General features: G+C 46.7%; 1 protein-coding gene across 2 annotated transcripts in view; it reads left to right on the top strand.

Moving 5' to 3' along the window:
• The first annotated feature begins 948 nt into the window (after positions 1–948).
• The window catches only part of RGMB (repulsive guidance molecule BMP co-receptor b), a 65427-nt gene continuing 42331 nt past the window's right edge, over positions 949–24044 (top strand). Inside the window, exons 1-2 of one of the 2 annotated variants that reach the window (XM_069625452.1) lie at positions 949–1294; positions 11417–11922. In XM_069625452.1, coding sequence (XP_069481553.1) covers positions 1198–1294; positions 11417–11922 — 603 coding nt within the window. In that variant the 5' untranslated portion in view covers positions 949–1197. Of the gene's footprint in view, positions 1295–4917; positions 5197–11416; positions 11923–24044 lie in introns of those variants that run through there. The other variant, XM_069625453.1, reaches the window with a different exon arrangement.

Here is a 24044-nt window from a genome sequence, read left to right on the forward strand (position 1 = left end):
CGACACAAAGCGATCCCTACAAAGTGCCTGGGCTTCATAGATAAATCCCATTCAGACTGTCCCCATTTGTTCATGTTGCAGTGACAGGGTAAAAATATGAGAATACAGTCGTGTGAGTAAGCTAAAGATACATAAATACAATCTGGTGAATAAAGTGCACACAGCGCTGGTCATTAGCCCGGATTTTCCCAGATCTGGCAAATATGTCTTCTGGTAAAAGGGTCTTAATGTTAATGTTTTCAGTTTGCTTTTGTTTCTGATGCCAGGACACCTTCTGGACAAAGGTCGGGAGACTTAACCACTAGACCACTTGAACATCTGGTAAATATGCTTGTTAGGTTTGTACTGTGCAGAAAATATTCAAGCAAGCTTGATAGGTTTAAAAGCTGTGCACCTTTTATACTTTGCTTGCAACATTATAGGAAACACTCCCCCTCTCTTGGGTTATTGTCAGCTGTTAATTAATTAATCTCCTGAAAAGGAATATTTTAATCATGGGTGGGGGGCGTAGAAAAATCTCCTGCATAGACCAAGATCCTGCCAACCCTCCTGTCCGTATCGTTGGTGCGATCCCACAGTTAATAATGTCCATTTCCAACACTGATACACCTTTTAATGAATCACTAAGTGTGGGTGTTAAATCCACTCCATAAACTTCCCTTGAAAACGCACCAGCAACCATCACACCCTGAACCCTCCCTAAACACAGCACCTACTTATAACAATTCATATCATATGCAGACCGCTCTTGCACAGAACCACAGATGGCGAAATAAAACCTGACTAGGTTACTTAAAATCTGCCTGGAAAGCTTGCAAGGAAAGGGCTGCCTGACACATTCACCATCTTTTCCCCACCAGCCTTCCTCGGTCTGCTGCTGCCGCCTTCCCGCTCGTCAGGCCATCAGGAGGCAGTGTAATTTGCAAGGAACAAGACGTCTACCACACGTTCAGGGCGCGTTGCTGGGTCCGTTCCTCTAATGGGAACTAGTCTCTACCTTGGGGGGGAAGCGAGCGCGAGGCGTATTTGCTGTCACAGTCGCGCTGCGTGTGCGAGCTTCTCACCGGCCTCCGCGAGCGCCCTGCTTGCACCCGGGCCCCGCAGGGTGGCTTTTCATCGGGACCCCTCTACAGAGGAGGCCCGGGGCCCCTCCCGCTAACCCCTCTCTCTCCTCCACAGAGCCCTGAATGGACGGGTATGGGGAGAGCGGCCGCCCCCTGCTTCCACGGCGCTGACCGCCGCCCTGTTCGCGCGCCGCCGCTGCTGCTGCTCTGGCTGTGCTGGGCCGCCTCAGGTAGGAGGAAGGGCAGCGGGTGGGCTGCCGGCTAGTGGCCTGCCCTACTCCAGCGAGTGCCTGGAGTGGGGGTGGTCCGCTGGGCTCGTGAGATCCGGGATGCAGCATGCTCAGGTGGGGAGAGGGGCGGGGGAGAGTGGTCGCGCAGTGTAAAGAGCGGGTGTCACGGGCTGCACCTCTACTCGACTCCGAGGCCACCAATTGTTTGCAGCCCCCCTTGACTCTGCGATGCGCCCCTAGACGGTCGTGTTCGCCTCTCCAAACACGAAAAGGGTTAATGTCAGTGGCGTCTGAAGTTATGGGGATATCGTAAGTGTTGCGAGATTTGTTTCCCAAAGGTAATTCTTATAATTGGATGGCTTTGCATATACAAGTGAGTGCTTTTGGTCTTGTCGGTTAATAGGATGTGTTGCCCTTCTTATGCGAGCGTCTTAACATGGCAAGTATTGGATACGTTTAAGGAATCTACCTCCACCTAGGATTGATTCGGGACACTGTTTATGCCGTGGCTGGGGACTTCTGCTGCTAGGTTTTGCCATTTTAAAGATGGAAAGTCGCTGCGCCCTCGGCTCCAGTTTCAAGGCAGTGCTTCTGAGGGCATAGTCGCGCTCCTCGGTGCCAGTCTACATACAGTGGGGTCTGGCCGGTGTTGGGAAGCGGCTCTGGGGTGTGATTCCCCACGCGCTCTGTGTGAGGTGTCTGGCATTCGGGGTGGCATCAAATGAACCCCTGTAGCTGCAGAGAGGCATGGCAGCTGTGTTCACACGCAGTCGCGTACTATTATTGGCTAGATTTCTGTGGGGGGTGTATTTGTTTTTGGGGGAGATGACTTTCTAGAAGTAGAGAGCGCTATTTAAGAGGATTAACCACGAAACATCAGACAGACCTAACACCTCCGGGAGCTAGCGCTGGCTGAGTAATACACAGAGGTCTTCAGAGTTGTGTTCGTGTGTGCACAAATATCTTTCACAGTAAGACGTTTAGTCTACTTACGTTTGGGCAAGATTCCGCATCTCGTTTAGACCCACAGAGATGTGTTTTAAAGCCGGAACTGACGTTTGTTTGATATGCTCCTATGCGGTTCGCTTAGAATGCGCTGATTTTGGTAGTCGACTAATTATGCCTGGTAAAATGTGCCATGTTCGAAGTTAAGCAATATTACGAGCTGTGATACTTCTACTGCGAGCAGAAGCAGCCAACTGTATCCCCTTCCTATCCCCGTACCCCCAACCGATTACCTTTTAGTAAACTCATTGTGAATGGCAGCGTTAGCCTGTATGATACTTTTCGGATTATTCTACTCAGTCTCGTGAGGATGGCTCAGGGGCAACGTACTCGCCGTGGAAGCAAGGCGACACGGAGCAACACAGGTTCGATCCCTTTCCGTGCTTAGAAACCTCATTTTCACTAAGACATGGCCCTCTGGCTAAAAATGACTGGAGGATCCACATATGTTCGTGATTATTTCTTAAAGGGTTGCATAGCATATTAAATACATGCCTCGATACCCCTTGCCAGTTATTTGCGTTTTAGAAGCAAGCCCCACGTTGTAGGGTTGCATTGCATAAACGCTATTTGGGTGGCTTTTTTATTTGTGGTGGATGACTTTACTGCCTACCAGTGTCATGTGCATGGTATTGTCTGGGTTGCCTCGGACCCATAAGGATCCACGCTCCTTGTTCATTTTCTGTTCCATCCCATCACAAAGCTTCTGATGGACGCCAGCGTTCCCAGACCTGTCATGGTCTTTCTCGGCCCTTGAGGCTGGAGTAGCTTTATCTGCTCCGCCGTGGCTTCATCTATTGACCCCCTGACAGGCAGAGTGTGCAGTGGCATTAAATATTCACTGGGGCCGCGCGTTCTTGGGACTGTGCCTATAAAGATGACCGTCCTGGTGAGGGACCCGACTGCTGCTGAGACATGGAACGTGGCGAGTCATAAAAAATGCACGGGCCTCCTTCGCAGGCAAAGATGGATTTCTCTGGTGGGCGCATTGGTCCGAAGTGCCGCGAGGGTGTAGGCGAACCCTAGTGGAGGGATCTCCAGTTGAGGACTGGAGATCCCTAAAACTGCAACATTGGAGCTGAAACGACATGTCCTTTTGAGCCGTGGCCGCTCTGGTTCACTCTGTCATATGCATGTAAAGGGCTACTTTTTATTCGTATTTGCAGTCCACTGACCAAGCGGTAGCAGTTATTATTACAGATAACAAATGGGTATTGGCCCGGTTTAATGGCCGCGTGTAGGGAGTAGCCGTTCTCTGATCAGCCGCTCGTTGCTGTTTAACGAACCCAATCCGCACCAATTACCCTTTCTGATGACTTTTATTTTTGACAGCCGTGTCCGTGACACTAGTGCGGGTTTTAACATTTAGTTGTCAAGTTATCGATAGGCACGACTGGCTATAGCTTATTTCAATAATTGTTTGACCACGAACCTTATTTTGCAATACATGTACTGCTTCTAAACTACCAATAAATACTGATGCGACGGCGTTTTCAAGTGTAGGCCCTGAAAAAGGTTTTCGATTGTGGTCCATTCAGTATTTGGCATACCATCCAATCTACATGCGGAACTTACAAGCAAGTTGACAGTAGCAAATGGAACCATTTCCCACCTGTTTTTCTCATTCCCTTGTTGCTAACTTACGTATGACCTGCCAGACCCAGTTTTCCAGAGGGTGATCCCTTTCATTTCCAGAGGGTGACCCCTTTCATTGCCAGAGAGGAGTCTGGTGTCTGCCCCATGTTCGATAATCGCATCATTGCCGCTTTTTCATTTGGTTTATTCGGGTGGTATTTCCGTCTCCTCGAAGTGGTCTATTCTGTTCTTCACTAATTCCATGATACCCGATGGGGCGTATTACTGTCTTTGTTTAACCTTTTGTGGAAACCCGACTGCAACCTGTTTTTGTGAATTCTTGGAACGCTCTTTCTTGGTGTATGTAGATGGTGACTTCCACTTGTTTGCCGGTGGTTGGGAATGTGGTGTACCACAGTTCATGCCACTGTCGCGCAAAGTGGCTATGGCGCCGATGGAGATAGTTTCCAAGGTGTTCCCAGGTAGTTCCGCTTTTGGATGTTTACTTCCGTATTACGGTAAGCTTTTTGTATCATTAACCCCTATACCTCGGAACCTTGACTTGAATGCGCTTTCCGCGGTGCCATACCCGGTTGTCCTCGGCATCCCAGATGTTAGCCATTGGGTACAGTGGGGGACACAGATTTACGCTGCGCAGAGTGTGAACAGAAAAATATAGAGAATGGGGACAGAAGGGGTGTTTCTGTGTGGCGCTTTGGCGTTCGTGCTTGCAGAATGTTGTATTTGCTTTCCTCTAGTCTAGATCATGGCAGTTTGAAATCGGAGCTTGTTTTTTACACACAGGAACTGAAATATAAATTAAGCACCAGCATTTTCGCAGTAATGTTTTCTCAAGCTGCGAGGCACCATTGTGCCGCTCTGCCACAGTGGCGCACACTGGGATGCTTTTCACACGGCAAGGTAGTTTTACATGTGGGGTCTTGTTCAAGAAGGCACGGTGGTTTTGTTTTTCCCCTTTTCGGGCCCCATTGGAAAATGGTGAAATGTTAACTTCGGCTGATGGCAAATCGTATCCAGATGTAGAACGTTTTCAACCAGTTCTGAAGTGTGCACAAACGTTTTAACCCATCGGTACTCAGGATTCGTTCAAAAGCATAGCAAGATCTGGCGAAGGGGAATCGGTGCTTGAAGTATTTGTAAACGCGTTTCTGATGGATTTGATATGATGAATACAATTAATTTGGTGCCGTGTAGTATTATTGCTGGGGTGTTCATTTGGCACGCATCCTATGGTTGACGGACCATAGCAATTTCCCACACTTTGCTGCCTAATCAAATGCTTCAAGAAGGCCAGAACCGTGGTATGTTCATTTTTGTTTCTCTATAGGTTATGTAAAAAAATATTGCACCAGTCGCTGCTGCAGTGGTGTAACAGCACTACGGCTTGTTCAGAAAGTGGCACAATGTGACACTTCCATGAGGTATCCATACCTTGGGACTGCAAGAGAATAGAAAAGGGCAGCAGAGGAGGGGGAAAAAGGGTTCATGGTGGGAAAGTAGGAGGGGGTTAAACACTCTGAGAAAGGGAAGGATGGTAGTTATCCGAATACTAGTACAGTTCTCTGAAGTAGTATTGCATACCAGTCTACACCAAAACATTTACATTCTGGCAGATGCTAAGTTATTCAAATGCATGAAGTATATATAATTGACTAATAAGAACAGAGTCGGCGGCCCACATCGCGTGGTAACTGCCCAAGTTACGATCTGGCCCACAGACAAGGGTCTTATTGCTATTAGCACCCCAGGTTTTAAATCCGGAAACCCAGGGTGCTGAAAACAATGATACATATTTAAATGAAATGGGTGTGCTTGCAGCACCCCGTCCATTCAAACAAAATATGTAAGATGACCAGCTTAGAGATGGAAGGTGGGGCTCCATAACAGAGCCCCTCTTCTATTTCCATGGCACCCCAGGAGGCTGGAGTGGTGGTTGCACTGCTGCCAAAATAATGTGACGAGGGTGGTGGTGAAGATGGTGGGACGGGAGACCAGCCTTCAGGTTTCCCGGAACGCAGGCTTGGATCGTGGGATTCAGCACTCGATTCAAGCAAACTAATTGGTTGGCTCCCCGCCATGAGTGCTCAAGTCCATTCGACTTTGTGTTACTTTTATCGTTTGGTGTCCAAATCTACCCTAGAACATTCGGCATGCCTACAAGCGATTGTTATATCTGATGTAAATGCATTTATGCTCTGGTTCATGTAGCCTGGTCTATTAGATCATTCACTTTGCCTCTATTCGTATGTCAAGACCAGCAAATAGATTTCATTGATGTTGACTCTTCTCACTTTTGTTCCGACCCCTCCTCGGCCTTCTTTATTTTTTGTGTTTATAAAGGTGGTCTTGGTGTCCTTGGAGGCTGTTAGCTGTATGTTGTGGTCAGTATTTGAGGGTGGTTTCCTGGGGTGGGTTTCACTTCTATCTGTTGCTTGGTGTCTGTGACTGGGCTGTCTGACTTCACGCCCATGTTTCATCTGCAGCCCGGATGTGTGATTCCCTAGTCGCTGTACCACTCGCTTCATACCCCCTCACACCCCATTGCACTATTTGATGTTTAAGACCACTTTATGTATGGAGCTTTCACATCTGTGGCAGATGCACGAAACCCGAGGACCATCTCATAGACCCCTTTCTTCATGTTTTCCCCCGCCACAACCGATGCGAGTATTTTTTTGCAGGGTAATTTTCGTCTGTGGCAGAAGTCTCATCTCAATGCTGCAGCAAGCTCTGTATTATGTGCTCAACCCACCCACTCTGAGGTATTCTTTGGGATGAGACTAAAACATTTAGGTTGCATCAGAGAGATTTTGATGCTAACTAAACATGTCTATTAATGATGTGTTCATTTTAATATGTTCAGACTTAACATTTAGCAATACAGTATTTTGTCTGGCAAGTGTAGGCACACGAATCGGCCTTCACATGTTTTGTGGTAGAAATAAAATTTGATACGGACTGTACGATGCAGGTGCTGGCCTCGTGAGGATGTTGGTTATTCCCAGACCAAATAAATGGTTACATGATCACTTGGTGCTTATATACACCACAGCCTACTCCCAATGTTCATTTTGTGAACACATTAAACTCAACTCGTGATTCAATATGGGACATTTATACTAGCTCGGTATGTAAGCATTCTAATTGCCATCACTTTTCTTTAACTCCGCCTGTGTTCTTCTCTTCCCACACATACTGATGTAAACGAAACCGCAATACTTGTCACACATTGTGACGTGCACTTCTTCTGGACTGCCTGACATCCTTAATTTGCCACCTGCTTTCCTTGGTGGAAATATGGCAGTGGAATTCGGAGTTGGGCACAGAGTTCCACTTCTCAAGAAACAATCTGCTCTTTCCTCAAGTGTAAGACGAACTGGGTTTGCCTGATGCAGCTTTCTGAGCAGTTCTTTGTTCACGCTGCAGAACAAAAGAGGCTTTTTGTTTCTTTCCCGCTGTTATTGATTTCACCATTTTTGGTTGGTGTCCCCCCTACCCCCGCGATATCCTGAGTTTTTTTCAGCTAGCTTTGGAGGGGTAACATCAAGTATAGCTTTATAGGTGGTAGCAAGGGCGTTCTTGAAGGATCAGGGTATGTGGCAGATGTTCTTTCTTGTCTGTGATTAGGTTTACTTCTCGCAGGAGCCAGGGTGGTGCAGAATGCCTTGAAATTAAGATGTTAATGCAAATTAGATTACACCATAGCTGGTGAAGGCAGGTCTGAAGCCAGATGCTTGGAGTAAAGGTTTGATTTTTGAGGTTTTCTTGATGGTTTGTGACTCGTGGATCGAAGGATGGGTCTCCATTGGTGTAGCCAAAGGATTTCATATGTGGGAAAATTGGTGGGAATCCAGTTTTATTGTTGCAAGTCTAGCGTGGACATGTGGGAAGGGGGCAAATTAGTTCAATTTTTGTGGTTAATGTTGTTGTGCAGGTTCTTAATTCACATGCATGGTCGAATAAAGTAGAAATATTGTTTCAGCCAGTCTGTTAATGCACATGTTGGTGATTGCTGGGTCCTGCTTCTACCCTCGGAGAGCCTGATTAGCTTATAATCTGCACCCAAAGACTGGCAGTGCACTGATGAATGGTCCTTTGGATCTGAAATGCATTGGATTTTTTGTGACTTTTGTTAAAAGCAAAATGTTTCCTGTTATGGCTGTAGCCACCATGGTGCACCCTGATCTCGCTCATGTCCTTGGTCTTTTCTTTGGTGTTTTGGGCTTTACCACAGGTAAGGGGGGCCTCCCAAAACAGTAGGTGTGCGATACTGGAGGAAAACCGCCATTTGCACCATTCGAACCCTGCCTGCAGACACAGTCCAGCTCAAAATCTCCTCTGTGCAAAAACACCATAGACCAGTTTTTTCTCTCCCTGAGCCTCGCCAGTGCAGGGATTGGGGTGATTCAGACCTGGACATCTTGCTCTGTGCCATCACTAAAGCAAAACCATAAGGTGATTTCTGGAAGGTTTTGAATACATCATGACCACAGGCACAGCTCTAGACAACCCCCCAGTTTTTCAGCCTACCAAGCCACTACAGAAGGGGGAAGACCATATGCAAAGGGACAGTCGAGCCCGAAATGCTAGGTCACATCCCTCTGCAAGAGGCCACAAGCATCCCCTGACCTGTTTCTGCCTCATTGGTTGTCATCAGTGAGAGTAGCTTAGGTCTCTTTCACTTGTTTGGTTATAGTTTGTCTCCCTGTATGAGAGTGATGGTATGCCCAGCCATGGGTTCTTTGCTCGCTGTTCAATAGGGAACCAAGCTCCACCTCATTGATGAAGCCGAACAAGGCTGAAACCTGTCTGTGGGTTACTTGTTTCCATGCAGAGGGGACCTGTCCTAACAGTGCGAGCTGGGCTCCTCCCATTGGTGGCATTACCGGACTGATTTGCTTATGGCTGGACCCCTTTTGCAATGGCTGATGGGCTAACAAAAAACGGCCCTGTGGAAGGTTGGCCAGAACAATGCCAGTGGTTCAGATTTATTCAAAACCATCAATTACTTTTTTTGGTTTGTCTGTGCCATCACTGGCTCAGAACAGGAGGCCAAAACACATGATTGCAATGGCTGGTGGTACTCTTGATCGAAGAATATGTGCCTGGAATTAGTGTGGGCAGCCTTTGTGGCAGGATCAGACCTATTCACACTTGCATTCTCCTTGTTTTTGTACACAGTTAAAACGTGATTGTAGTTCTTCTGAGTTGACGACACCCATGGGGACAGTATATGCTTTTGTTCTCGGTGGTGGATCTCACACTTGCAACAAAACTGTGTTTCAAGTTAGCTACAACAGTTGTGTACCTAGAGAGTTGTATTTAGTTTTTGCTGACCCTTCTACATGGCGTGCTCCTCTGGGCCCCCTACAGGGGTCGAAATTAAGATTCATGGAGCAGGAGCTAGATATAGCGCCAGGATGTCTGGATTGTTCTGTGACCAGGAGTTGTTCATTGAGACCCAAGAGCCATTAAAGTTTTGTCTCAAACATGAGTTCTCATGATGGTGTGTGTTTTTTAATGGAGGGCTTAAACAAATAGCAACACAAGATTGCAAGCATCGGAGGTAGGAAAGTGCTACTTTTGTAACTTTCTGTCCAGTGCACATGACAATTTTTTTTGACTTCTAGACGTTTACTAATACCCCTTTTATTCAAATTCCACGACAGGTGGAGTGATAAATCCTATAAACAAGGCGCAAAATGTTCACTCGCCACTGGCTAGTAATATTTGACTCTTGGCTGGTAATATATGATGTGTTTGTGTATGTTTAGAATTAAGATGGCGAGTGACTTTGGCTTGTTAGCTCAGAACTTGAAATTTTCACCCTTGCTATATGTATATTTGTGCAGTGTCAGTTGGCTTGGGCAACTAAAAGTAGCGTTTGGTGTTCAGCTAACCAGGCTCTTTAGGCAATATGCAGGAGCAAAATGGTTCCCCCATCAATTTCGATTCCTTACCTATGTAACAATCTGGTGAACATCTGTTCTATCTCTCACAACCATTGACTCCTTTTTAGATTTTCTGAAAACCCTTATTTGGGAAGGTGGTTACTTCTTGGCTTTAAAGGCAAACGCTCAGAGGCATTGCAGATATTAACACAGGCAACCGGACCTTAATCGTTTTTGTATACTCATTCAGTATAAGCTACCGCAGCACAAAGGTCTGGAGTTTAATCTCGGCACACTCGCCAATACTTTCGGTTCCATGTAATAAGGTCCCCTCAAAAATAACGCCACGCAGAAAATCGCAGAAGAATTGCTGTTTTGCAGGGACATTATTAGATGGAAAATGCGGGGTAGAACCCCGCAACCCCACCCCTTTTTTTTTTCAAGGGGAGCGGGGGACACCACCGCAATCCTCGCTGACCCTGTCAATATATGTCGCCACAACGACCACCCTTTCCCAGCAACATTATATATGGTGACCATATATATCTCTGATGCCTTCCTTTCAGGGCGAACACATGCCTAATGAAAGCAAAGCAGTGCATTTCTTACTAGTTTCCCTGGTAAGTTATGCTTACATGTTTGTTAAAAGACAATTGTGGAGTTCACTTTTTAAAAAAAATAACTGCTGGTTAAAAATGCTGGTTTGCTAATATAGTTTCTGAACTGCAAATGTTGTTCATTGTGTAGGCGATGGCTAGCTGCAATGAATGTCTGATTTCACTTGTGGCAAATGTCAGTTGCGTATTAGGCTTCAAGCATCGGTATACAAACCCAAACTTTGACGCGGTTCCATCTTTGTTAGTTCTATTTGTCAACGAATTGCTGTACAATTAGAAGGTACTATAGGCACGTTTACTGGTCGTTCCGAAAGTATTGGAGAATTCAAGATAAGTCTTTTTCTTCTTCTTAATACTGTTTGTGCACGCGATCGAAGAAACATATTGGGATCCATTAGCTTTCCTTGTTGCATTCAACTGAAATGTCCATTCTTGGCCTGCCTGTGAGACTGCTCGATTTCCAGAGGTGGGATTGGAAGTATCGGTTGACTCTGCCACCGATTAACACCTATGGTTAGATTTACTACCACATCAGAACCTGTCTATCGCCATAGGATGTGAAAATCGTACACTGGATGATGTGGCATATTTTGAAGACCAATCTGTTTTTTTTTGTCCATGTGTATTGCAGATTTGTAAGTTTGAAAAATGAAGTCCCCCCATATTAGTTAGTATGCAGAGCCCCCTTCTGTCTGTCCTACTCCTTCTCTGGATCCAGCCCTGCTCATATTTGTTGTGACGATTCCTGGTCATATGTTCTTTAACTGTAAAATTGTCTTAAAAGAAGACCAATAGTAAGCTACGATCTGGGGGGTTAACTATTTTTACCCTTCTTGTGGCAGAAAATCATCAAGTTTAAGCACTGCATGATGTACTGGTTTGCAGGCTGAAATAGATGTGTTGGTTCTGATCACTTGGAATAAGTCTGCTTCTCCCTCCCACCACGCCAATCATTAAAACATGGGTAAATCAAATGTATAACCTCCTAAAACGTTTTCACTCTTCTTTTGTAGGTGATGGGCAACATCCACAGACGCAGTGCCGTATCCACAAGTGTAGTTCTGATTTTGTCTCTCTTACTTCTCATCTGAATACTGATGGGTTTGAGTTGGAGTTCTGCAAGGCCCTGCGTGCATATGCTGGTTGCACTCAGAAAACGTCTAAAGCGTGCCGGGGAGACCTAGTCTATCATTCTGCTGTGCTGGGGATCAGTGACCTCATGAGCCAGAGAAACTGTTCAAAGGACGGCCCAACCTCCTCCACGCACCCTGAGGTGGCTCACGACCCATGCAACTACCATAGCCGCTCTGGCATTCGAGAACACCTGTTAGGAGAGCACAGCCAGCCTACCTACCTCTTCTGTGGTTTGTTCGGAGACCCCCATCTGAGGACTTTCAAGGATCACTTTCAGACATGTAAAGTGGAAGGGGCTTGGCCTCTGATAGACAACAATTATTTGTCAGTACAAGTGACGAATGTGCCTGTTGTGCCAGGATCCAGTGCTACTGCTACTAATAAGGTAACGTTAATTTTAATTAAAGCCATGTCTTTTCGGACAACTTAATTTTTAATGGAAAATTCATTGAAGCAGTCTGCTGCATACAGAACAGTGAAGTGTTTGGTTTATCTTACCGAATTGATTTTCAAGTTGCCTTTTAATGGAATTCAGATCTTCTGTGTATATAAGTTTGTCATCTTGTGTTTACATAATGACGTTTTATTACGCTTGGGTTGTAGCGCAGTTGTCTAATAAATTCTATGTTGGGTTAAATGCGTAGTAATAACATCAAACATGTATACTAGTTTACAGGCTTGCAAGCAGCTCCATATGCAATTGATCGGTCACCAATATGTTTCTTGCGTCAGTACTGTCCCTCACCGACCGCCCCTAGTAGCCCCAAATCACTGTCCATTGCATGAGACTTTAATTATGGTAACCTCCGTTTACAGTCTGCATTATAATATCATAACTATCCTGTATGTGGCTTGCAGGCACAGCAAATTGCTTCAGGGGTTTTCAAAAAATGTCCTGCTGCTCTTATGTAACTGTGTTTTCATGCCAGCTAAACACTTTTATTAGAGCCCCTCTATGCAGGCACTGAATGCCGCATTCATGCTTGGAGGACAGGCTTCTGCAAGGTGTTGTGTGTAGACTGTGGCACATCTGTCTGAACCTGGCTTTGGGCTTTCACGTGCCAAGGAAGCCAGCAGGTTTGTTACAGTTCAGCACATCAGATATTCAGCTGAGCTCCTTGTGATTCTCTTGACAACCTCCCAAGTATGAGAAGTTGCTCAGCCTGTTATTCCACAGTCGTCTTTATCCATTTGGTTTTCAGTAGTTCCCAAAGCGTACAGCTGTACTTTTTCGACTGCAATGCCGAAATGTGCTCTTAGTTGCGACATTGTTTTAATACTTTTACTTTCAAATTTGGTACATAGTAGTTGTATTGGTATTTACACGATTCTTCTGTTTTTTAGTGTTTTTGTACAATGTATTTGTTGTTTCTCCTGGCTTCTCTGCTCTAGGTTGGCATCAATCTAACTACAAATGACGTGCCCTAACTGCTGTGCACTGTTTAATACAGTGCCTTCAGGAGGCTCCTATTTTTTGGGGCACATCCATTTGGCTGAATAGAGGAAAGTCCATAGAGGTGGTGAGACTGAAGATAAAGGGTTAAGGTAGGCACAGGTAAAGTAGATGATTGGTTCCCAGACATCGAAATTAAAGGTTTGCTGAACAGGTGTCTGGCATCCCCTAGAGCTAGTTCATAGCGTGCCAGACCTTTGTTGCCAGCTGACCTATACCTAACTTTACTTGCCAGTCTAGATATGTAAAAACGCAGGATTAGGAGACATTTGCAAACATGGTTAAAAGTGAACCGTATGTTTGCACTGCTCCAGTTGGCCACGGGCATTTACTATAAGAAATAGGAACCATTTCCTGGCCCATGCCATCTATATTACTGGAATGTAATAGGATTGTGACAATCTAGGAATAACCTTGACGGCTGGCTGAGTGAACACCCCAAGCACGAATTATGTAATTTGGAAAGGGGTAAATATTTCAAATGGCTAGCTACTAGCCAGCCATAAGTCAATCGCCACCACAATTTTATACATACGGACAGGACGCCTTTTTCTTATTGGACAAGTCTATTATGACTAGCCCGTTGTTAGTGCCAAGTGGAAATGTCGAGCCCCGGGTTGGCCCTTGGAAGAAAACATGCCTGCTCCATGGCTATCCAGCGGAGAAACTATGTACGGATCAATCACCTATCTTAGACCGGACTCTTTGAAGAGCCTGGCCTCGGGCGGCATAAAACTGATGTAATCTTAACCTTGGTACCAAATAATTCTTCAGCCATAACGCGTCATACGCGTCATTCAGTGCATTGCCACGATATATGGTGCTTGATGCTACTGCTTCTTGGCCACCTGGAAAGGCAAGATGTCAACACATTAACTAATTTCCTGAGTGGCTCCTTGCTTTGCTTCAAGCACGGGTGTCCCAGGAATTTGATCGGGTGCAGCTGTTAGCTGGTGTGGCTTAACCAATAACAAAATAGGCTTGCGCTTGCTTTCTAATGAGCGAGCTAGCAATGGCCAATGCAACAGCTCATATAGCCGGAAAATGCATGGTCAATTGGTAAATGGGAACGTAGTCCTCAATGTTTCTCACACTGCTTCTTCAGTGCACCATATCATTTATCCCTCGTAGGTCATACTCTCATTTTCCCCTTCTCAACAGAGCTAGGGCTTTGCCAGAGCAACAGGTGGGCTGAATGTACCAAGGCACACAGGCGATTGCTAGACACCCTGATGATCAAGCTTCCATAAAATTGTAGCCAGAAAAAGACAAGCGATTCTTGATCAGATAAAGTAGCACTGTTTAAAGCTGGCCACGCCAATCAGCCTGTCTGTCTCCATTCAAGTCTTTTTTTGTTTTTTTTTCCAGCTGCTTTTTATTGCACAACCTTGCACCATTTGGAGGCTCTGTTCCTGCATGTGGGGTTTTGATTGCTGAATTACTTTCCCTTTCATAAAAGGGGGGCTTACAACATGATAAAATCAATGTCATTGCAGGTTACTTCTTCGAATCAGATACGACCTGTTTTGTTTGATCCTAGATTGGTAGCAAGCGTTTGAAGGCAATCCCTTACTCCAATGGATGTGCCTCAGGTTGGGCGGGAGGTGCCAGCAAGACAGGAGGGGGAGCGGCTGCCGTAGCAGCTGCTGGGAACTGGCCGAGGGTGTGATAACGTGCCCTCGGCTATGCAAAAAAAGAGCCACGTGGGTTGCAGCAATGACGCTGATAGGCCCTGTTATACAGGGTCAAAGTAGGAGAGCAACTGCTACTTCACTTTCGACTGTGTGACCTGCCGAGCACCTGTGCATCTCCTGGCCCTCCCTGCTGCCGGAACTACAACTGTTGGTGAGGAGAACCGCTGCCGGGACTACAACTGTTAGTTAGGAGAACCTCTGCCACACTCGAAGGACAAATTTTCGTTGCCTACTGTTTTTTTTCTTCTATTCCTGTCTTCTTGCTGCTGAGGGAGGACCCAACTTGACTGCTGCTGGGATTCCTGCCAGCCACCGATCACGTTGTGCCTCTTGTCACAGTGAGGGACCTGGCCTCTGTTTCAGTGGTGTAGTTAAGGAGGTTGGGTGTTGCTGGGTGGGCTCTCACTTGGTCGGCGTACCTGGCTTGGGGTCGGACAGTGGGGGTGGAGGGGTGAGGAATCGGGACATTGTGAGGGTTTGTTCCCCTTGCATAGGGTTCCAGGGGAGAGGATGGGACCTGGTTGGCACCGGCCAGGTGAAGACTGGGAAAGAGGTATATGTGTGACTGTGGTATTGTGAGGGGTGCCATCTAGCTAAGGGAGCAGAGTTAATTCTGGGGCACTAAGACACAAGGGTGAAAATAACTGAAGAGGTTGGTGGAAGGAAGAAATAATTAGGGAGGATGGACCCAGCATTGCGGCAAGATTTGCTCTGCTGCAGGATAAGGCCATTGATTTAGTGATTGCACGTCTGACCAGGAGGAGTCGGGGTGGCAAATGGGGCCCAGAAGAGATAATGTAGCCCGAAGGGCCGCATTACCACCTGCTAAGAAAAGGAAAGATGTAGAGCAGCCAGGGACAGGGAAAACATACCATTATGCTGTGACTATTGCAAAACCTGTTGTCCAATTTACAATTCTTTCCCCTATTTTCAGGATGATGCACAACTTATCCTTCCCCCAAAGGGGTGTCTGTAATGATACAATTGTTGAGGATATATGTTCCGTTGAGTATGCATCATTTGATGATGCCCTGAGTAAGCTTAGAGAACTGGGAAAGGGAGCTGAATCGGCATTCTGACTGCCGCCGGTTCACCCTGATGATTACCGGCTGCTAGGTTTCCAGATGGGAGGAAGATTTTGTTTCAACAAATGCTTCTCAATTGGGTGCTCTCTCGTGTAGACATTCGGCTAATTCTTAGAATGGGCCACAAAGGAGCAAAAGGGGGCGAGAGTAGTAAATCACTTGGATGACTTCCTCTTCCTGGGCCCCCCCTTTATCAAGGCAGTGCAGACACACACACACTAGGGACATTTCAGAAGATAACAAGGGAGCTAGGGTGCCGTTGGCACAGGATAAGAGGGCCCAGTGTCCATCAGATTGTTTTGGGATTGAAATTGATTTGAAACGGGGCACTTGCTGCCTCCTGGTTAAGGTGGCAGAATTTCGTGAATCAGTGTATACATGCCTGCAGGCCGAAAAGGTGACACTGGCACCGCTGCAGCGCCTAATGGGGCAGCAAAACATTTGCACTAAAGATTATCCCGATGGGACGTCCATTTTCACGGGCCATAGCAGAGAATAAAAGGGGCAGAGGGGCGGGGTGCTAAGAAATTAAAATATGACTGACTGGGAGATGTATCATCTGGAGTATTTGATGTTACATGCCATTTTCTTCTGAACTGGCCCGTTTGTCAGGTGGGTGATTAAGAATTCTGCCCAACAGCTTGATAAGAGGGGTGGAATATGCATCCTCGAGATGAGCTGGGCATGGACTTGCTTTTAAAAAACTTTTAGCTTGGATGAACGCAGCACTAGCTGGGACCGGATGGTCGAAAGTCCTGTGGCCGGTGGGGGTGGACCAGATGGTCAGTGATGTTCCCCCTCCGGAGGAACCCTGAGGCCGGTTGGGTGCAGTGATTGAGGGCACTGTCTGCCTCTCGCTGGAATGACTTCGGCCAAGTAGGAGGGTCCGATGGGAGGGTGGGTAGAGAAAGGGGGGCTAAAGGAGGCGGAAGGTACCCGACAAGGGAAGGGTGCCTCCTGGGATTGTCCCCCAACATAAGGTGACTGGGAGGTCTGCAGCGGCTTAGAGGGGACCTCACCGCTGTAGGGTACAGAATGGGCAGTTACACCAGGACTGTCTGTCGCAAGGAGGAACTACTGTAAATAGTGTGGATTTGGTTTTTATGGAAACATTTGCAGTTGGTGGTTATGCAATATATAGGTATTTCGGGTCGTGTTTAAATGTGAATGTTGATTATGCTTAATAATGTAAAAGATTAAACGTGGCCTAATATTTCCAAATAAGGGAGTCTGTGTATTTCTTCAGTATGACTGGGACTGCAAAGCTCAATAGTAAAGGAAGGAATTTCACACACTGTCTCTGACTCTGCAGTTTTTTTCTTAGTTGGGAGTACCATGCCGCACCCCTATGCTACAACAGGTCTTCTGTTCAATATTTGTTAGATGGGCGGAACAGAATCCAGGAGGTTAGCAGACCTTCAAGAATCCTGTCGGATTCTCTCCAGAAATCGCCACTGGCAGAGAGGTCGAAGGATTGAAACTCCTAATTAAATCTGGGAGAAACATTTTAAGTTACAAGCTAATAGCAAGGTATAAAGTCGCTTGCCCCCTTGGTTAGCCACATGCACAATGCACACATCAGATCTTTTTGTCCTCCCCAACTTGACGTTGGCTAGCGGAGAGGACAAACTGAGGCCCTCTAACTTTTGATTTTGCAGTCTATTCAAAGTGCAACATCAGGAACATTCAAATGTGCTGCATATTTTTGGAAATGCCATTGAAATGTGTACTTCTGCATACTGCCCTTATTTCAAACATTCAGAAGAACACATCGATTTCTACATGCATGTCTGTTTTGTATAAGTATTATTACTTTGCCAAATTAACCAACTACCTTCAGACAGTAAGGATGTGGCAGTAGAATTATGTATGATTACTGCCTATACCCATTTCAACAAGTTAAATGGCTTTAATGTTTAAATGCATGCTACCTTATTTGGGGACTGTCTTTTTCTTGCACCATTGTCCGAAACCTGCTTTTGAATGTTTTTCCACTTACCCTTAGCTATTCTACAAGTTAGGGCCCCACATTTAACTTCATAAGCCCGACACTCGCCCTCCTTAATTACTTGGGATTAAATTGCCACAAGTCATGAATACTATCCTAGGGTTTGTGTGTTTTTAGGTTCCATTCAATTACATACCAATAGCAATAAACTTGTTTTAAGTAAGTGTTCTGCTACTTCAGCAAATAATGTGGCAAATGTTTCTGCTAATTGAAAAGGCAATGACAGAAATATAGTTCTATTTAGTAGTAAAATAAAACAGTAAGTTGTTTTGCTAAAGGTACACTTTGATAATTTTCACACACTCTGAAACGCAAACTGGCCCTGGGCCAAGGAGAGTAGGCAAGGGGGAGACTGAAAAAGTCAGATACAAAAACATGCAGATTCAACTCTCAACATGTAGGGGAACGAAAATAGAAGGGTGAGTGATGGTGATCTTTTGGTCTGTAAAGTTTTTGGTGTTTTGACCAGAAGAAAATATAATCAAGAGGGGACGAGAGCTTCCTTTGTTGCCTAGAAGATTTTTCATGGAGGAAATTGCTAGTGTGGTGGTGTTATGTTGTGAATTGGTGATGGCCATGAGATTTGCTCAAGACTACCTAGTCTGCTATTAACTAGATAATCCTGTTGATGACCAAAGGCATTCTGTTACAGCCAAAGTTGCTGAAGTTCAGAGCCAGGAATTGGTTGTGTGCAGTGAGTGCTGGGGGAGATGAAAGGAGTTTGACAAAGCCCATCCCAGCCCTCCTGTTTGATACCAGATTGGCTTTGATGGAAGCCACCTTGGTATATAGTCATTTGGTAAACTAGCCAGAATTATGCTGTATGAGAGAATTGGATTAGAGGTGAGGTTGTTGAATCAATTTCCTGGGCACCAGTGGTCCAGTGATGGAATATCGGTTTCTAAACCATCAATCAACCCCACACCTCTAGTACACCGAAAGGGATCCGAACAGATTGGAAACACAAGCACATTATAAACCTCCTTGTCCAATTGTGGTAACGTGGATGGAACGGCAGGCTTATCTCGGAAAGTTTGTGAATCATTGGTTAGTTGCAAAACTGTGAATATAAAAGATTGCCTAATGATAAAAGGAACTGTCCAATCAGGGTTGTATAACACTATCTACTTAATTAGCACTACAAAATACAACCCACCCTGTAAAGGAAGGCATAGGTAGACCGTTTTAAAGAAGGAAAAGGGATGCACTGTGGATACTGACAGGAGGGTAGTCTGCATAGTAATTAATCACAATAGTTAAAGGATACTTGGTTTCAATAGAACCACAATGTACCTTGTGCTGTAGGAGTTATTGGAGCTCAACAGGGTTGTCTGTTTCAGGGCGCTCTACAGCTTCTATGGCGGGAGACTGCTGCGGATATGAGGCGTCAGGCCATTCAGCGAGCGAAGCTGGACGGACGTCTGCAGGCTGGCATACCGACTGCTCAGGGTTAGGAATTGTCTTCGTGCTGGGCAGTGGTTCTGAAGCACTGGTCGCGGCGTCGCCAACGCCTTTAGCGACTATGGCATAAGTCAGCGGTGCAGCCGTTTGCCGCTTGAGGGGCTTGACTGGCTCTAAAATGTCCTTTAAGGTGTATGTCGGTAGAGGCTTGTCGTAGCATTCCTAGCTTCTTTGCTGGACTCGTATCGCACGTCACACCCAGGAAGCTTGCTACAGAGCCTAGCAGGGTGTGCTAGTTGGGTACCTGCGCTGGAGGGCATTCCTTGGGAGATGTTTAGGGATCTTGCTTTACTGGCAGAAGATGTAAGGCAGACTAGGTCCAATGATTTCTAGTCTTCAGATCTGCCAAGAGAGGTATTCAGCCCTCTTTCAAAGCCAAATGGGCCACATGGATTGGTGTAGGCTAAGCCTACTTTAATGAATCTTTCCTGGGTCCCCACCAACAGTCTCCTGTATGCATGAGGTCATAACCAGAGTACTTTGCAACAGAAAAGATAAAGGGTGTTGCATGGTTTCTAAGTCCCAACCATCACCCTGTCTGCTGTGGATCAAAGGGTCCCTCTGGTTAATAGAGCTCTATGTGGATCCTGATTGAAGCGGCATCACGACCAGTCTTTCTGGCTCCTCCAAACCACATGCTTGTACCTTCTAAATGTGGTCCCAGTCCCTCCGTGGATGACTACTGTACACATGCAGTCCCAGATATGACTTTTTATTATCCATTGATACTGAGGGCGGGAACTGGCATCAGGGGTGACATGATGCATATGAGGGGGTGTTGGGGTTTCCTGTCTCCTTTGTTAACCTCTGCAGCCAGGCCCCATGTTGGCCTGTTTAATTAGAACGTAGTATGTGAATGCTGCCACCAGCTACATGGCTAAATAAAAGGACATGGTGGATCCTTTAATTAGGCTGGCCCTGGCAAGGGGGAGGTTTGGCCCTCCCCCTTCTGGAGGTGCATAGTGTAATCCACCTGTCAGATATGACTGGGGGGGTGGAGATTGCGCCTGTAGGCTGTGTCCACACAAAGTACACAGGTCTATGCGCATGTCGTTCGGTGAGCATCGGAAAATCCGTGATTAGCCCCACACATTTCCCATAGATTGATCTACCATCCAATTTCCAAAAAGCCCATGTGAGCGCAAGCCCACCATGAAGATGGCCGAATTCCTCACAGTTGGCAAATAATACATGGCAGGCTAGCTTGGTCAAAGGAGACATTCACATTAAAGACCCAACATCAAGAGAACTGTGTGCAGAATCTGTCTGGCAACTTGAGAACCGGCTTTGAACCCTTCCTGTACGGATTGTGTGCTTAACCGTTGCACAAAGGAACAGAGGTCACACACTAGTCTGCTTAGTCCATAGGTAATAAACTTAGTCCATAGGTTATAAACTGCCACTAATAGCCAGGAAATATGAGGGGAGTTGGACATACTTTTAGATGGAGGGGTGTTCTTTTTTTTATTTATTTATTTTTGGCTCAATTTGCAGCAATGCCCGAGACAGGACTGTGTGGAAGTTCTCAAGACCGTCCTTATGGGAATGGCAATTCTGGTGTAGGAGTAGCATTCCTCTTAGCGTGGGCGCTTCTGGGAGTGTATCTGCATAATCGCACCATGTCTCAACCTAGAGTGTGGTTGCCATGTGCTGCTGATAGAGTACAACAGGGGTAACCTTGGGTTCAGAAGTGCAACTCTGCTTTCGTTGTTGGGTCTAGATGATTGAGGAAATGTATCCATGCACCCTGCAGTGCCCTGTGTTTCTTGTCTAAAACCTTTACTGGGTGGCATAAAAAAAGATGAAGACATCTGAACAAATTTATTTTTCTTCCATAAAGTAGCAGTTTTGGGGGCTGGAGGTTAGGGGTGTTCCCCACTTGTTCAAGATTGTTCCAAAAAGGCCTTTTGATAAAGTACCTTTTTACTTGCCCTCCAAGGGAGAATTCTTATAATCTATGTGGGTCTTTGTAGGACTTTTAGCCATAGATGCGGAGGCAGTCGGGAGGTTAGTCCATTCGCGGTGTCTGGTGGAGACGTCTGCATGGGGTTTCCTGAGCAATCTGTGCCTTTGCATCAATGCTGAATAAAAAATGGATCTGGCACGCAAAATGCTGAAAATGTTATCCTTTGTCTTAAAAGGTGGCACTCTGATTCTTAGTGCTGTTAGGAAGAGCGAGCATATAGATTGTAGTTTTTGCTGAGGTATTGTCATTTGCTAGAGTTTGTAGGTCATGTATATCGGGCGAGGCACGTTGCTTTCCAACAGTACATGACTCATTTTTGACAACCCACACTGTTATTTATTACGGAATTGGTTGGGTATCTATTTCCTTGCCTTTTTTCACTCCTGAAATTGCTCAATGACTAAAGGGAGTGGTTCTCACACCCCATGCTTCCAACATTGTTTCTGCTAAGGCACTTAAGCCATTTGCTGATAATTTGCATGAATTATAAAATGTACTTTCTCATTCTCCAGCATTGGATCTTTCATGGATTCACATGCTTAGAATATTCCCCGTCGTCAGACTGGGAACCCTCGGTACACATATATATAGTCATTTCCAATAGGAAAAACTTCTGCCCTATCCCCGTCTGCGTCCTCTACGGGGCCGCCCACGTACGCCCCGTTGGACGTGATGGTATATAAGCCCCGCCCCCGCGGGTCCCTTCAGATTTCAACCGTCTCCAAAGATAGTGGGATCTCCTCGTGTATTTTCTTCAAATACTTATCGATTGTTTCTAACTCCTGCGAGTTTGTCTGTTTGGTCCGCTTCTAACTCCTACGAGTTTTGTTAGTTGGTCTGGCAATAATGTCGGGTAAGCCTCTTTTCTGCCCGTGTGCCACGTGCGGTCTAAAGAAGGTTTATGAAGGGGATGGCCATCTTGACTGCATCTACTGCCTTCACCCCCACCACTCGGCGGACCAATGTGATATCTGCAAGGGGTTTTCCCAAAAAACCCTGAAGGACCGGAATCGGCGACTGGTCTCGTGGCTGAACGACGGCGCTGGAGCGTACCCTCAGTCGGAGGTAGGATCGGTGCGCAGTATCGCCTCAGCGAAAACATCAGAAGCCTCCCGACGCTCACATCCGTCGGAACCTCCGGCCAAAAAATCACGACCTACGGAGAAGGACGTGCCTCGAAGTCATTCCTCTAAGGCCTCATCGAAAGAATCGACGAAGAAATCATCTTCTTCTTCTTCTTCGTCGAAGAAAGATAAGGACAGGCCAAAATCCTCCTCGAGCGATCAGAAAAGATCAGCTACGAGTAGAGAGGCGGATAAACGCAGGGAGAGCTCCGCGAAGGCGGGACCGCCTAAGCCACCTGCAGGCCCTCCGTCGACGACGACGACGATCCAAGTGCCCACTCCGTCACAGTCCCCCGCCTTTCAAACGGGCTCATCGTCGACGACGATTCCCTCGTCGACGGAGTTCCAGGCCTGGAGGCCAGAAGCGTTCGACATGGGGCTACCCGACACACTGCTACAAGAACAGGCAGTTTCGATCGCCTCCAAAGAAGACGACGGCTTCAGAATAGTGAGCCCGGAAGACCTGGGGCTACGGCCCAGATTTCCTTCTGGTGCAACCTGCTCTCAAGTTTTCACCCAGCCTCCAAACGCCCAGGCTACTCTCTCCATGGAGGTACTTTCCTCCTTACACTCGCTCTTGAAGTCCCTGGACGAAAGGCTCCCACCTGTTCCGACGACTCCCCTCGTCGACGAGCCCGGACCTTCACACCGCCCGACTAGATCGGTCGTGGGCCCAACTGCTCCAACAGTCCAGGAAGAAGGTGAGCTCTCGGACTCCCTCTCTGAACAGGGGTCAGCTTCTGATATCTCCCTCTCGCCGTCGAGAGACCCGTCATGGGTTTCGGATGTGGAGGTGGATCCTCCGAAAAGTCCCATTCACCCATCTCCACCGGATGACATAGGGGCCTTCCATTCCATGATGGAAAAGGCCTGCAAGGAGTTCGGTTTGACCCAACAAGAAGAAAAGAAGGACTGCTTCCTCTTTGACCACATGGGCAAGAATAGGCGTTCCGTTTTTTCGATACCGATACTGGACCACGTATGGAAAGAGGGCGTCCAAACCATGCGGCATCCATTCTCGGAACCTGCGGTCAAAGGCCGCGTAGAGAAAAAATTTAAAGTTCCAGATTCGACGCCAAAATGCCTCTCTGCGCAACCCACGCCTGACTCGGTGGTATCGGCGGCGGCGACGAGAAAGGCAAAGGCCCAGCATAAGTGCTCTACCCCGCCGGACTCCGAAGCTAGACGCCAAGACGCTTTCGGTAAGAAGATCCTGTCAGTGGGAGCGTCAACAGTGAAAGCAGCGAACTCCCTGGCAATCATGGCCAGGTATGACAGGGAGATGTGGCACAGACTGGCACCCATTTTGGACCACCTCCCAGAAGAACACAGAAAATCAGCTATGTCCCTGGTTCGTGAAGGAGAAGAAGCCTCGAACCATGCTATCAATATAGCGGTGGACCTGGCAGACTCGGGGTTCAAACAAATTAACAACGGAGTGGTTCTACGACGCCAGGCCTGGCTCAAGTGCACCAACTTTAGACCCGAGGTGCAATATAAGGTCGTCGACATGCCTTTCGAAGGTGACCACCTGTTTGGCGAAAAGGTGGATGAGGCCTTGAAAGGAATGAAGGAGGACTCTGAGACGGCGCGCTCGCTGGGCTCTCTCCAAAGCGGTAAGCCCTTTCGTTCCTTTCGCCCCTTTAGAGGAGCTACGGGAAACGCACGATTTGCGGGATCCAGGGATAGAGCATTCGGGAGGTCTTCATATCCGTC

Source organism: Ambystoma mexicanum, chromosome 6p (assembly GCF_040938575.1).
Source record: "Ambystoma mexicanum isolate Mex_15411 chromosome 6p, UKY_AmexF1_1, whole genome shotgun sequence".
Taxonomy (NCBI): Eukaryota; Metazoa; Chordata; class Amphibia; order Caudata; family Ambystomatidae; genus Ambystoma; species Ambystoma mexicanum.